Below are 14,690 nucleotides of genomic sequence, written 5' to 3' on the forward strand. Positions count from 1 at the left end.
GGACGGTGAATGGCCCCTCCCATAGGGAATAAAGAGGAGCGAAAGGAGAGTGGGGTTTGCAGGAGACAATTTGTCCGTCCGTTCATTTGTTCGTTCGTTCGTTCATTCGTTCCAGCCTCGTGAAGATCTCTCTGTGTAACCTGGAGACTCTGTGCTGAGTCCTTCCCTGTCAGCATTGGGTGTGGAACTATTTACCGGGCATCTTTCCAAGAGAGATAAGGTTTGAGCTCATGATTATACCTTGGCTAGAATGTTTGCCAGGCTGTTGGCTGACTGGGAAGGCAATAAATTCACATTCATTTAATAAAAGAGGTTTTGGCCGGACTCAGAGTTGGCTTAGGGCTTTTGGGGAAGCCTAGGACAGAACAGAGATTCCCACAGATTAGGGAAAGGGGTGATCAAGGAAGGAAATGGAGGATCGAGCCTCGGTTCGTATCCCTCTTCCTCCCACCGAGAGATTGATAAATCGATCGATCGATCGCGAGATCGACGTGAGCGGCTACGTCACCTCCATCAAGGCGTCTGGGAGGCGTTGCAGCAACCGTTTCCCCCATCCGCTGACGATGACTGTGGCATCTGGGGGGGGGGCAGACAAAGAGACAGGGGTAGTCCTCGACTTACGACCACAGTGGTGGACTTACAACTGCAATGGAGGCCAAAATTGCCATCGCTAAAGCGAGACATTAGTTAAAGGGAGCTTTGCCCCATTTTATGGCCGTCCTTGCCACCATTGCTAAGGGAATCATTACAATTGTTCATATAACACGGTCGTTAAGTGAATCCACCTTCTCTGCCACCGCCTCTCCCTTCCTCTTCCTCCTCCTCTTCCTCTTCCTCCTCCTCTGCCACCGCCTCTCCCTTCCTCTTCCTCCTCCTCCTCCTCCTGTTCCTCTTCCTCTTCTTCTTCCTCCTCCTCCTCTTCTTCCTCCTCCTCTTGCACCTCCTCCTCTTCCACCGCCTCCCCTTCCTCTTCCTCCTTCCTCCTTCCTCCTCCTCCTCCTCCCTTCCCCTTCTCCTCCTCTTCCTACTTCCTCCTCCTCTTCCACCTTCTCCTCCTCTCCTCCTCTTCCTCCTCCTCTTCCTCCTCCTCCTCTTCTTTTACCTTCTCCTCCTCTTCCACCACCTCCTCCTCTTCCTCCTCCTCTTCCATCTCTTCCTCCTCCTCTTCCACCACTTCTTCCTCTTCCAACTCCTCCCCTCCCCTCTTCTTTTACCTCCTCCTGCTCTTCCATCTCTCTCTCTTCCACCACCTCCTCCTCCTCTTCCACCTCTTCCTCCTCCTCTTGCTCCTCCTCCTCTTCAATCTCTTCCTCCTCCTCCTCTTCCACCACCTGCTCCTCCTGCTCTTCCATCTCTTCCTCCTCCTCTTCCATCTCTTTCCTCCTCCTCCTCCTCTTCCACATCCTCCTCCTCCTCTCCACAAACCCTTCTCCTTTCTAGCCCTGATGATGTTACCTATTTGGGTCCTGAAACGCCTGCAAGGAAAAACCACCCAGCTCAGAGAGCAGGCAAGGACTCCGCAGTACACGGGGACCATGAACTGGGTGCCCAAGATCGCAATAAGCTCAATAGGCCCTTTGCAAAGATTAGGCCAGTATTTCTCACAGGGGGCCACTTGAAAGAGCGATGTGGACTTCAATTCCCAGAATTCCCCAGCCAGCCAGCCAGCCAGGCTAACTGCTCCCCCCCCCCCACATCCCCACCTGTCTGGTGCGATCCATCTGGGAAGCAAATGGGGATCACGTAGTTGTTCAGGGTTGCTTCTTGGGAGAGTTTGACCACGCCGATGTCGTACTCAAAGGTGGCCGCCTTGTAGGAAGGGTGGATGTGGATGGCCTGAGGCTGGAGGGTTTGCTCCGTGTCGTCCGGCCTCTGGGTTCGGTGCTTCCCTGTGGGAAGAATTAGGATGAGAACCATAGAGTTGGAAGGGACCTGGGAGGTCTTCTAGTCCAACCTGTAAAAGGTCTTGGGATTGAAGAGCCGACCAGCAGTAATAGCTGCCAGGTGTGGCTGATGCAATAGGAGGTGATTCAGCATAGCATACGGGTATTTCGCTTGAAGACTGTCAATTTTTTTTTAACAACTGGTTCTGTGGGAGTGGCTAGGTGGATGTGGCTAGGTGGGCGTGGCTAGGTGGGCGTGGCTAGGTGGCGTGGCTAGGTGGGCGTGGCCATGGGACTGGGTGGGCGTGGCTGCTGTCGCTTCTTCTTCTCTTCTTCTTCTTCTTCTTCTTCTTCTTCTTCTTCTTCTTCTTCTTCCTCCTCTCCTCCTTCCTCCTCTCCTCCTCCTCCTTCCTCCCTCTCTTCTCCTCCTCCCTCCTCTTCTTCTTCTTCTTCTTCTTCTCCTTCCTCCTTCTCCTTCTTCCTCCTCTTCCTCCCCCTCCCCTCCTTCTCTTCCTCCCCCTCCTCCCTCCTCCTCCTCCTCCTCCTCCTCCTCTTCTTCTTCTTCTTCTTCTTCTTCTTCTTCTCTCTTCCTCTTCCTCTTCCTCTTCCTCTTCCTCCTTTTCCTCCTCCCCTCCCCTCCCCTCCCCTCTTCCTCCTCTCCTTCTTCTTCCTCCTCCCCTCCCCTCCTCCTCCTCTTCTTCTTCCTCTTCCTCCTCCTCCTTCCTCCTCCTCCTCCTCCCCTCCCCCCCTCCTCCTCCTCCTCCTCCTCCTCCTCTTCCTCCTCCTCCTCTCCTCCTCCTCCTCCTCCTCCTCCTCCTCCTCTTCTTCTTCTTCTTCTTCTTCTTCTTCTTCTTCTTCTTCTTCTTCTTCTTCTTCTTCTTCTTCTTCTCCTTTCCTTCTCCTCCTCCTCCTCCTTCTCCTTCTTCCTCTTTCTCCTCTTCCTCCTCTTCCTTCTCTTTCTCCTCCCCCTCCCTCTCTTCCTCTTCCTCTCCTTCTCCTTCTCCTCTCCTTCTCTCCTTCTCCTTCTCCTTCTCCTTCTCCTCCTTCTTCTTCTTCTTTCTATTTCTTCTCCTTCTCCTTCTCCTTCTCCTTCTCCTCTCTCCCTCTCCCTCTCCCTTCTCCTTCTCCTTCTCCTTCTCTTCTTCTCCTTCTCCTTCTCCTTCTTCTTCTTCTTCTCCTTCTTCTTCTTCTTCCTCCCCTCCTTTCCCTTCCCCTTCCCCTTCTCCTTGTGGCTCAGGGGCCCAGGAAGGCAAAAAAACGGAGCGCAGGGGGGTCGCGCAGCACCCGTCTGCCCCCCCTCCCTCCCTGTGCACCCCTTTTTGCCTCCTGGGCCTCAGGGGAGCCTCCTGGGTGAAGCAGTAAGACAGCGAGGGGGATCCTGGCCCACTGATTGTAGGAAGAGCTGATCGTCGGGAGATGGTCATAACTGCGAGGACCAGTTGTCAGTGACTTTCTTCAGTGCCGTGGAGAGGATGCTGAGATGGTCATAACTGCGAGAACCGGTTTCTTCCGTGCCGTGGAAAAGACGCTGAGATGGTCATAACTGCGAGGACTGCTTGTCAGTGACTTTCCTCAGTGCCATGGAAAGGAGGCTGAGACGGTTATAACTGTGAGAACCAGTTGCCTGTGACTTCCTTCAGCACCGTGGAAAGCAGGGCGAGACAGTCATAACAGCGAGGACCACTTCTAAGCGACTTTCCTCAGTGCCCTGAGGTGGTTGTAAGTCAAGGAGGACCCGTCGAAGTCTCCCTCCCTCCTTGAGTTTCAAACCTGGTTTGTTTCGCAGCGACCGCTCACCCAAGATAACGGTGAAGGAAGATGGGCTGATCACGTCTGCATTTCGGAAAACTGGGTTTTCGGGATCCAGGTCGTCATGAAGACAGTGAGCAGCTGTCACGACCCACTGGTTGCCTGGAAAACAACAAAACACAACCTCAGGAGCAGCAATGAGATGCTAGCGGTTCAGAGCAGTTCGCCTGACCCGGTAGTAAAAACAAAAGCCACCGATGATCGGCTGAGAGGAGAAAGAAGAGAAAAGCGTTGCAGAGTCTCAGCTGGTGTTTGGAAAGCGGCACGCGTGCACATTCGGTGCGTGCATGCACACACGAAGTGCGCGATCACCGAACTGGTAGGGGAACTGGTTGAATCCCAGGGGTGGTTAGTCGGTTGCAGGTGCAGACGGCTGAGGAGAGCGAGGACTCAAGATGAGGGTGCCAGGACCATTAGGCAGTGGACTGCTGCCTTCAGACATTGTGGGGTCTGGCAGCAGCGAGGAGGAGGTTCCCGAGGAGCCTGTGCCAAGTGTGCACGAGTGCGGGGCTGCTCGCAGGAAAGACGTGGGAGTAAGGCTGCAAGGTAAGGGCCCCTCCTTCAAGCAGATAAAAGCCAGCTGTGAAGTGAACGTTCTTTGCAGGAAGCAAAGACGTTTTGAAACTCAGCCTCGTGGACATTCCAGTAGCTTAAGTTGGTATTTGAAGACTCTTGTGTTGTAAAATATTTCTTATCTGTTATTCTTGTGCTTTTCAAAGTTAATTAGTTTGCAGCAGCCTTTTAACTGGGGATTCCTAAGAACCATTAAAAGGTTTCTGTTCCCTTTGGTTTGTGTTTGTTTGGGTCAGAACATGGCCACAAAATTAGCTACCGGTTTGCCCGAACTGAGGAGAACTGGTAACAGCCCTAACCCTGCCCTGTTCTGCTGGTATAATATAACCCAGAAGTTTCTTACCTATTAGGGACCCTCCGCAGAAGGGCCGTCCGTTCCTTTGGAGCATGGCGATCCATGGGGAAATTCCTCTCTGGGCATATCGTCCCCGGATGATCTGGTCGAGCGAGCTTCTGGAAAATTTGGGTTTCCCGCAGACTGGGGAAGAAGGGAAAACCAAGATTTAGAACAGAGTTTTTTCCAATTTCAGATGGGTGGACTTCAACTCCAGAATTCCCCAGCCAACATGGCTGGATGGCTGACTAGGGAATTCTGGGAGCTGAAGTCCCCCTGCCTTAAAGTTGCCAAGTTTGAGGAGAATTCTGATCTGGAACCAAATGGCTGAAAAGGGGCAAATTGATCACAAGCAATAATTTTGGGGGGGATTTTTTTTTATTTAGCATACTTAAGTGCTTAGTAAACAGTGTATTGTCTGGATCAATTTACATATACATAACTAGCTTGATACCCGCGCTTTGCTACAAAACTAAGTTGGTGGGGTTTAGTTTTTGGGGAGGAAAAACAAGGGGAAAAACTTTCACCCTCTGCCTCCCAACATCTATCGGTATTCATCTGGCTAGCGTCCTGTCAGTGGGTGAGAGAGTTGAGGGCTGTTTGGAAACTGAAAGAGTATTTGCTGTGTGAGCAAGAAGGAGACAGCAAGGAGCCTGGGCGTGGCTTAGCTCAACTGTTCCGTACTAAAGCTGCTTGGTGCTGCTGTGAAACTGAAACTGAAACTCCGCTCCTCTGCTTGTGTTTTCCATTTGGAAGAGATTTCGTGATGATGCATGAGGGGCATTTCGCTTTTAGATAGATAGAAGATAGAAGATAGAAGAGGAGGAGGAGGAGGAGGAGGGGGAGGAAAGGATAATAGTATTTACTTGTACATAGTGGTATCCTTCCAGCTTCTAATTTCTACCTCTAATATCTAACCATTGGTAGAACAAATCAAATCCCATGTTAAAAAAATATTCTGTATCTTCTTTATCCTTTACCTTTAATGTCAACTTATCCATTTCTGCCCAATCTAATATTTTTTAAAATGATATTCTCTCATCCGTAGGGGGTTTCCTCATTTTTTCCAATGTTGGGCAAATGCAATTCTGATCGCAAACAATAATTTTTACCCAAGTTACAGAATGCCGTCGTTTATCAAGATTACGGGATAACAGATCATCAGAGTTGGAAGGGACCTTGGAGGTCATCTAGTCCAACCCCCCCCCACCCATGTGGGAGACCCTACACCATTTCTGACAAAGGGCAGTCCAATCTCTTCTTGAAAGTCTCAATTGATTACGCTCCCACATCTCCACAATTGGAACTACAATTTCCCTTGCTAAGCGAGGTGATTGTTAAGTTGCACCTGATTTTTCTGACCATTTTTTTTGGCCATGGTTACTAGGTGAATGACGGCAGTCATTAAATGAATCATACAGCCATTAAGCGAATCTAGCTTCTTCCCCACATTGGCTTTGCTTGTCGGAAGCTGGGAAGGTCACAGGAGAGATCCTAGGGATCCCAGGATGCTACGACCCATTGTAAATGCACACCCATTGCTGACACGAAACTCGCGGTTTCATGATGTGAGTATAGAGATGCTGCAATGGTCATAAGTGTGAGGACTGGTTGTAAATCACTGTTTCCATGCTATTGAAACTTGGAATGGTTCCTAAAGGAATTAGAAATCAAGAATTACCTGCAGGACAGGTGTAACAACCACCCCAGCTTCTATTTCTAACAAAATTTTGAATTTGCTTCAAGAACTTTAAAAAGGCGATTTCGTATTACTAGATTGTGTCAACAGTTTTATTTGCTTTCTTCTCAAAGTTTGTTAATTACAGAAGGTTAGGAAATGCTACAAAACAGTATAAAACCCACAATAAATGGCGTAATATCTCTTAAATATGTAACAGAGCTCAGAATATACCAAACCTAAACACATTTTGGATTATAATACAGTATTTCTTTCAAATATGGCCTGATTTCTTTCACGGACGGCTGCTCACAAAAGAGAAAAACGTGGTAGATATAAAATGATGAACAGATTTGTGTTTTGTTGAGAAATTGTCTATGTATCCATCCTGGGTGGGTTAACGCAGATTACAGAGTCGGAAGAGACCTTGTAGGTCATCTAGTCCAACCCCACCCCCGCCCAAGCCGGAGACCCTGCACCAGTGATGGCGAACCTTTTGTTGTGTGCCGAAAACGTGTGCGCCAGCACCCACAATACAATGCGACACCCCTGTGCAGGTGCGCACAACACCCCCGCCCTGCCCTGTTAACCTGCACTGCGCATGCGCGCGCCTCCCAGCTGAGTTTTGGCCTTTTTGAGGCCGTTTTTGCCATCCCGGAGGCTTGAGGGAAGCCTGAAGCCTCGGGGCCGGGCACCCCCCCGCGCCCCAGCCGGAGACCAGGCCGACCTCAACCCTCGGGAGCCAGGCCTGCCGTTCCCGGGACCGCGGCTGGGGGGACCTCTGAGCCTTGGGAGGCTGAAAAACAGGCCCGTTTTGGCGCTTCTGGTATTTCCCTGGAGCCTCCCTGGCTTCCCTTGAGCCTCCGGGAGGGCGAAAACGGCCTCAAATGGGCCGAAAATCAGCTGGGAGGCATGCGCACTGCAGGTAAGTTTGGCTGAGGCTCGCGTGTCCACACATGCAAAGCCATTGTGTGGTACGCGTGTCATAGATTTGCCATCGCAGCGCTACACCGTTTCTGACAAATGGCGGTCCAAATGATCTCCAATTTGATAAGGATGCCCTGCAGACATACATATCTTGCAAGCAGTCCACGATACCCCCCAAAAGGGAAATTGTTATACTGAACAAGGTTGCACAGGTGGTCTTCGACTTACGACCCCTTACGAGCCCCAAATCCCTGTTGCTAAGTGAAACAAAGGCGACGTGAATTTTATCCCATTTTATATCACCTTTCTTGCCACCGTTGTTAAGTGACTCACGGCCGATGTTTTTTCTGCTTGTCAGAAGGTTGCAAAAGGGGATCGCCTGAACCCGAGACACGACAACCGTCGTAAATACGAGTCAGGTGCTGAATTCTGGGCACGTGGCCAATGGCGATGCTGCAAGGGCCGTAAGTGTGAAAAACAACGCTAAGTCACTTTTTTTCAGTGCTGTTCTAACTTTGAACGGTCATTAAATTGAGATGTCGTAAGTCGAGGAGTAGCTGTATATTGCTCTATCTTTCTTGCAAAGCAATCGAATCTGCTTTAAACGGTGGCGCAAACTCATCACGCTTTGCAAGGAAAGAGGAATATCTCCACTAGAAGCTTCTATTTCTGTCTGTCCCAATGTTTTCTGAATTTTTTTTCTTTTTCTTTGAGGTAGAGGAGAATGAGAAATGATGGTTAGAAGATGGTTAAAGAAATGAAAATAATTTGTACTCAAAGATGGATGTGGATAAACGAAAGGCTGAACAGCCCTGAAATGTTGTACACAACCACAACCATACCAATGTTTGGAGTGTCTCACTGAATTTGGGAGGTCCATATTTCTCCAGGGAGATTTCCCTTCACCTGGAAAAATCCACCCTACCATTCAGATTTGGGGGTACATTTGACAGAGGTTCAAAATGTCTTTCTAACTTTCAAAGGACCAGATGCCTATTCCAGAAGCGGCCACTAGAGGGAGAAAACGTTCCACCAACCGTGTTTCTCAACCTCCGGATCTTTCACGATTGCCCTCCAACTCTCAGAATTCGCCAGCTAGTATGGGGAATTCTGGGAATTGAAGTCCACACGTCTTAAAAAATTGAAGGAACACTGTCTTAGCGCCCGACACAGTCTTGAATCACCCTTCTTAAGTTTCCCCCTTTCTACAAAATGACAAGATTTGGCGCATCTTTCAACGGTCCCTTCGCCAACAACCGAAAAGCTGGGGAAGAAAGTTTTAAACGATACCATATGATGCCGTTCAAATAGACGCCAACCACACTTTCTGGAAATTTGCCTGGAAGTAACGTGAGAATGTTGCTTCTTCTCAGGAAAGCAACGTTGCAGTTGGAGTGTCTGAAATTCGATGCAAGATCTCCAGATCTTTCTCCCTGTCCATAATGCCCTCAAAGAATTTGGAATGTCGCCGCGCTTGGTTGAGGTTCTTCAAACACAGGGTTCGGTCCTTGGGTTGGGTCTCACCTTCATCCGGTTCATCTCTTCTCCAGATTGGAATCCAGGGAGGCCCACCCCGTTTTCTCCTGCAGCCAGTCCACATAGTTGGACACCTTGGTGTAAACCCCGTAGACTTGCTTGCTGCCACATTCTTCTGGTCCACCCCAGGAGACCAATCCTTGGGCCACCCACCTCTGGTTGTCCAAGTCTCGGATGACGAATGCGCCTCCACTGTCTCCAAGGCAGGTGTCCTTCCCTCCTTCATAATAACCAGCACAGAACATGTTCTCTGTCACGCTGTAGTTACCCGATCTGGACTCGTAACTTGTCTTGCACTCCTCGTGGAGGACCACAGGTAGCTTCACGTACTGAAGGACATCCGACAAGGTCTGCATCCCAGAACTGATCACCTCATCCACCGTGACGTTAGGGTTGGAGATGCCCCAACCGGCCACCAAGCCCAACGTGTTGGGTTGAGGTCCTCCCGACTCCCGCGGATCCTGGGGTACACAAACCGGCATGATGTAAGGTCCCATGGTCACCTTCTCTTTCAACTTGACCAATGCGATATCGTGGTTGTAATTCTGGATGTCGAAAGACTCATGGAGGATGATCTCCTCCACCGTCCGGTTGACCGCGTCGATTTTGTTCCGGACGTCGTGAAGGCCCAGGTAGACATTGACGTGTTCTTTGGAGACGGCGGTGAGCGTGTTGTCCCGTCGCTGGGAACGGAGGACGTGGGCGGCAGTCAGCACCCACGATTCGGACAAGAGGGCCCCGCTGCCGAACCACCGGTCATTGGGCACCCGTGACGTGTCCTCGACCACGATCAGAGCTTGCCAGGGGAAAAAGCCAGGTTCTGCGTTTCTCCCGCCGATTATTCGTTTGACCAGGGTGGGCAGAGCGCGGCTGGGTTGTCCACACACTAAGGGAAGAGAATAACACATGGTTAGCCTTTGGCACTTCCCGAAACAGATCACAAAGTTGTGTAGATGATGCCAAATTTGCTCTCAGTTGTCCGATGTTCTCCCTACAGCACAGCACAGGTAGTCCTTGATTTACGACTGCAAATTGAACCCCAAATGTTTTAGGGGGGGAGAAGCGAGCCCGTGGCTCAGTGAGTTTTGTCTCCGTTTTACAACTCCCTCCTTTTTTTGGCCAATGTTGTGAAGTGAATCACTGCAATTGGTCAGCGAATTATGTCATCATTAAACCAATAATTGTTGGAAGCTGGCCGGGAAGGTTACAAAAATTACCTGCCAGTTGCCAAGTGCCTGAATTTTGATCATCTGACCCTGCAACCGTCATAAGTCCTTTTTCCGGTGCTGTTGTAACTTCGAACGGTCACTACATGAACTGTTGTAAGTCGAGGACTACCTGTATTGGATGGTGATTTTTTTTGAAGGTGGGGGGAAAACTGGATTGGGTTTAATATCATTGGTAGAGGCCCCCTGGATTGACAATAGCCAGCCATCAAAACACCAAAATTTGCATGCACGATTTAAAATTTAAAAAAGCTTGCAGTTCGATTTTGTTTTGATATGATCCCCCCCTGCTTTTAAACTTTAATTACAGATGTAACTATAAATATATAATTAGCAGATATATTATAAATAGCAGATTTGTCCCCATGAAACCGGGTGCATGTGAATAGCAAAAGGAAGGAAGTTTAGGATTACAAAATAAAAATAAATCCGTGCCATAAATTATTTTCCAAACGTGCAATTATTTTCCCCAGCATAAATTCCTCTGCAATTCCTCAGCTTCCCCTGATTAACTTTCTCTTAAAATCCATGCCAAGTTTTGTGTGTGTGTGTGTGTGTGTTGTTTTTGAGAAGAGACTGGACAGTCACTTGTCCGAAATGGTATATAGGATGTCCTTCTGAAGCAGGGGGCTGGACTAGAAGACCTCCGAGGCCCCTTCCAGCTCTATTCTGATTCCTATCTTTATTCCTCCCTGGGGATGTCCACAAGGATGGTCAAAGAGGTCAAGATGGAAGAGAGGTATCCTCATAGAGGCCATCTTGACTTTTTTGACTTCCCCTGGGGAAGGCAAAAAAGGGTGCGTGTGGCAGGGCGGGGGTGGAGTGTATGCTGTGCGCCCCCCCTGGGCTCTGGTTGTTGCCATCCTGGGCCTAAAAAAACCAGGGGGGAATTGCTGCAAAAGAAGAAGAAGGAGAAGGAGAAGGAGGAAGAGGAGGAGGAGGAGGAGGAAGGAAGAAGAAGAAGGAGGAGGAGGAGGAGGAGGAGGAGGAAGAAGAAGAAGAAGAGGAGGAGGGAGAAGAAGGAGGAGGAAGGAGAAGAAGAAGGAGAAGAAGGAAGAAGAAGAAGAAGAAGAAGAAGAAGAAGAAGAAGAAGAAGAAGAAGAAGAAGAAGAAGAAGAAGAAGAAGAAGAAGAAGAAGAAGAAGAAGAAGAAGAGGAGGAGGAGGAGGAGGAGGAGGGAGGAGGAGGAGGAGGGAGGAGGAGGAGGGAGGAGGAGGAGGAGGAGGAGGAGGAGGAGGAGGAGGAGGAGGAGGAGGAAGAGAAGAGAAGGAGAAGAAGAAAGGAGGAGGGAGGAGGAGGAGGAGGAGGAGGAGGAAGAGAAGGAGAAGGAGAAGGAGAAGGAGGAGGAGGAGGAAGAGGAGGAAGAGAAGGAGAAGGAGAAGGAGAAGAAGAAAGAAGGAGGAGGAGGAGGAGGAAGAGAAGGAGAAGGAGAAGGAGAAGAAGGAGGAGGAGGAAGAGAAGGAGAAGGAGAAGGAGAAGGGAGAAGGAGAAGGAGGAGGAGAAGAAGAAGAAGAAGAAGAAGAAGAAGAAGGAGAAGGAGAAGGAGAAGGAGAAGGAGAAGGAGGAGGAGGAGGAGGAGGAGGAGGAGGAGGAGGAGAAGAAGAAGAAGAAGAAGAAGAAGAAGAAGAAGAAGAAGAAGAAGAAGAAAGAAGAAGAAGAAGAAAATTTCTTTTCCCCCTTCCGATGATCAGCTGTTCCGGGATCCCCCTCGCTGTCTTACTGCTTCACCCAGGAGGCTTCCCTGAGGCCCAGGAGGCAAAAAGGGGGCAGGCGGGTATGTGTCTGTATGCGTGCGAAGGGTGTGTGCTGCACGAAGAAGGAGGAGGAGGAGGAGGAGGTATTTCTTCCCTTCCCCTTCACGACTATCAGCTTTTCCAGTGATCAGCTGTGCTGGGATTCCCCCTTGCTATCTTACTGCTTCTTCGCCCAGGAGGCTTCCCTGAGGCCCAGGAGGCAAAAAGAGCGTGTGTGTGTGTGTGTGTGGTGTGTGTGGTGTGTGTACTGCACTTTGCTTCTTGGGCCTCAGGAAATCCTCCTGGGGGGGGCGTTTTTGCTCCCAGAAGGCTTTTCTGTGGCCCAGTAGGCCCAAAAATGGAGCATGAAGTCTGCTGCGTGGCCCCCCACAGGCCCCATTTTTTGCCTTCCTGGGTCCTAGGGAAGCCGACCCCCCCATGAGGCTCCCCCAAGGCCCAGGAGTCAAAAACACTGCGGTGGGGGGCATGCTGGGAAAAAGCCACGCCCACCCAGTCACATGGCCACGCCCACGTAGCCCTGCCCATAGAACCAGTTGTTAAAAAAAAAATTGAATCCCACCCTGACCGCGACCGTCATAAATACGAGCAAGTGGCCAACTTCTAAATTTCGATCGCCTCACCAAGGGGAGGCTGCAACGGTCGTTAAGCGTGAAAAAAAAGGCCCTGAGTCACCTTTTTTCTCCCCCCCCGCCAGTGCCATTTGTCACTTGGAACGGTCGGTAAACGAGCTGTTCTAAGTTGAGGACTACCTGTAAGGCGGCAGCTTCCCCGGATCCTTTCTTTCAGGATCTGTTCCCCGGCATGGATCTTAAAGAGTAAAAATCTACCAGTTTTAATCACATCCAAATATTTTTCCCTGCCCTTCTTCAAAATCGGCTCCGTGGCATCATCTACCAGCAATGATGGAGACCTTGTAGATTAGTGGTCGCCAAACGGTGGGCTGGGGACCACTGGTGGTCCGTGAGAAAATTTTTGGGTGGTCCACAGAGAAATGTCCCCCCCCCAAAAGCAATTAATCCGGGCTGTGCGGGAACACAAGACTTGTGTCACTTGCATTGCAAACAACACGAGGTAGTGAGGGGAGGAGTGAAAGGATGGGGGAGGGGAATTTGCCCCACTCCCCCCACGCGCCTGGCCTGGCCATGGGGCTGTTTCTTTCCGCTTCTTTCTTCTTCTGCTTTGGCTGCACGCAAGGAAAGCAGCCAAAGTCTTTCTTTCTCTCCCCAAAATCCGCCAGAAATGAGTCTTTGGGACCCTGCAAGGCCTCCTGCTCCAAGAGGCTGCGCCTGCAAAGACTCATTTCTGGCGGAGTTTGAGAGAGAGAGAAAGAAAGACTTCTGCGGCTCCTGCTGCTTTCCTTGCATGAAGCCAAAAGTCTCTCTCTCTCTTCCCCTGAGAACGGAGCTGGAGACAGTATCCTGCGATCCCAAATAAAGAACGATCGATCGGTAGGAAAACGGGGTGGGGAGATTTTCCTGCAGACTTTTTGGGGGTGACTTTTCCCAAGGTTTCTGGTCCGCGGGATTTAAAATGATGAGTTTGAGGGGTCCCTGAGATCCAAACGGTTGGCGACCCCTGCCGTACATGGCCTGGCCCATCATTGCTTATTTGTGCATCTCAAAATACCTCGGTGTGATGCGAAGGCCCGCATTGGCCTCACATGGGGAGGGGAGGCTGCCACATCGTTTTGGTCTAGCTAGGACGGGCTGCTCGTTCTTTGGAGCTGAAAAGGACCCCAGCAACACAACGGAACACAGAAAGTTGTAGTGTAGAGTTGTCGCTCGGACATCCGGAGGAAATGCCTTTAAACTTAGGCTCTGTTCGCAAGGATGATGAAGGCTAAAATGTAGGAAGAATGGTTGCAGGAATTGGGGGTGTCCAGTTTAATGGAAAGAAGGACTAGAGAGGGACATGATAGCAGTCTTCTAGGATTTGAGGGGTTGCCCCAAAGAAGAGGGAGTCAAGTTATTCTCCAAAGCAGGACAAGAAGCAACGGATGGAAACTAATCAAGGAGAAAAGCAACCTGGAATTAAGGAGAAACTTCTGAACAGGGAGGACAATTAACCAGTGGAACTGCTTGCCACCAGAAGTGGTGGGTGCTCTATCCCCGGAGGTTGTTAAGAAGAGACTGGATTGAAGCGGCCTAGGGTCTCCTGCTTGAGCAGGGGGGGGGGTTGGACTAGAAGACCTCTGAGGTCCCCTGCAGTCCTGTGATTCTGGAAGGAAGGAAGGAAACGGATGGAAACTAATCCAGGAAAGAAGCAATCTGGAATTAAGGAGAAATTTCCTAACAGTGAGAACAATTAAACCGTGGAATGGCTTGCCTCTAGAAAATTGCGGGTGCTAATTGTGGGTTTAGTAATTTAAAAAAAAAAAATTTATGAGTGCACGGAAGTGGATAAATTGACCGTGGAATTAAAAGGAAAAGTCGATTAAGAATACTGTGCAATGTGGGAGAAATGGTATCATTGGATTGACAATAGAAATAAGAAAAGAAAATGTATATAATAGATATAGAAGGTATAGAAATAGTTATGTATAGATTGTATAGTCAGTGATGGCTAACATTTTTGTCCTGGCGTTGCCGAAAGTGTGTGTGTGTATGTGTGTGTGTGTGTGTGTGTGTGTGTGTGTGTGTGTGTGTGTGAAAGCGTACGCATGCATCCCTGCACCCATAATGCACTGCGCATGCAACTGCCCCGCTGCATAGCACATGTGACCTCCGTGTGTGTGCCACACGCCTCTGCACATGCGTGCATGGACCTCCCACACACCACATGTCTCTGCGCATGTGTGTGCCATGTGCCTCTGCGCATAATGTGCGCAACCCCAATGTGCACTGTCTCACCTCTGCGCATACATTCACATCACTCTCTCGTGCCCTGCCCCTCCTGGGCATGCACGGCAGATACCTAACAATCAGCTGGCTGGAGGGATGGTGCGCACACATGCTCAGTGCACCTGATCTGG

General features: G+C 49.9%; 1 protein-coding gene across 2 annotated transcripts in view; it reads right to left on the bottom strand.

The window, feature by feature from the left end:
• MASP1 (MBL associated serine protease 1) overlaps nt 1–14,690 on the bottom strand; it is a 106,625-nt gene that overhangs the window by 3,141 nt on the left and 88,794 nt on the right. The window contains exons 11-14 of one of the 2 annotated variants that reach the window (XM_087965598.1): nt 4,609–4,743; nt 3,681–3,794; nt 1,704–1,889; nt 509–576 (exon numbers count right to left, since the gene is read on the bottom strand). In XM_087965598.1, coding sequence (XP_087821724.1) covers nt 509–576; nt 1,704–1,889; nt 3,681–3,794; nt 4,609–4,743 — 503 coding nt within the window. Of the gene's footprint in view, nt 1–508; nt 577–1,703; nt 1,890–3,680; nt 3,795–4,608; nt 4,744–6,372; nt 9,627–14,690 lie in introns of those variants that run through there. The other variant, XM_087965597.1, reaches the window with a different exon arrangement.

The sequence above is a fragment of the Notechis scutatus genome, chromosome 4 (genome assembly GCF_049901735.1).
Source record: "Notechis scutatus isolate UNSWTSFEM ecotype Mainland chromosome 4, rNotScu1.2, whole genome shotgun sequence".
In the NCBI taxonomy this organism is placed as follows: domain Eukaryota; kingdom Metazoa; phylum Chordata; class Lepidosauria; order Squamata; family Elapidae; genus Notechis; species Notechis scutatus.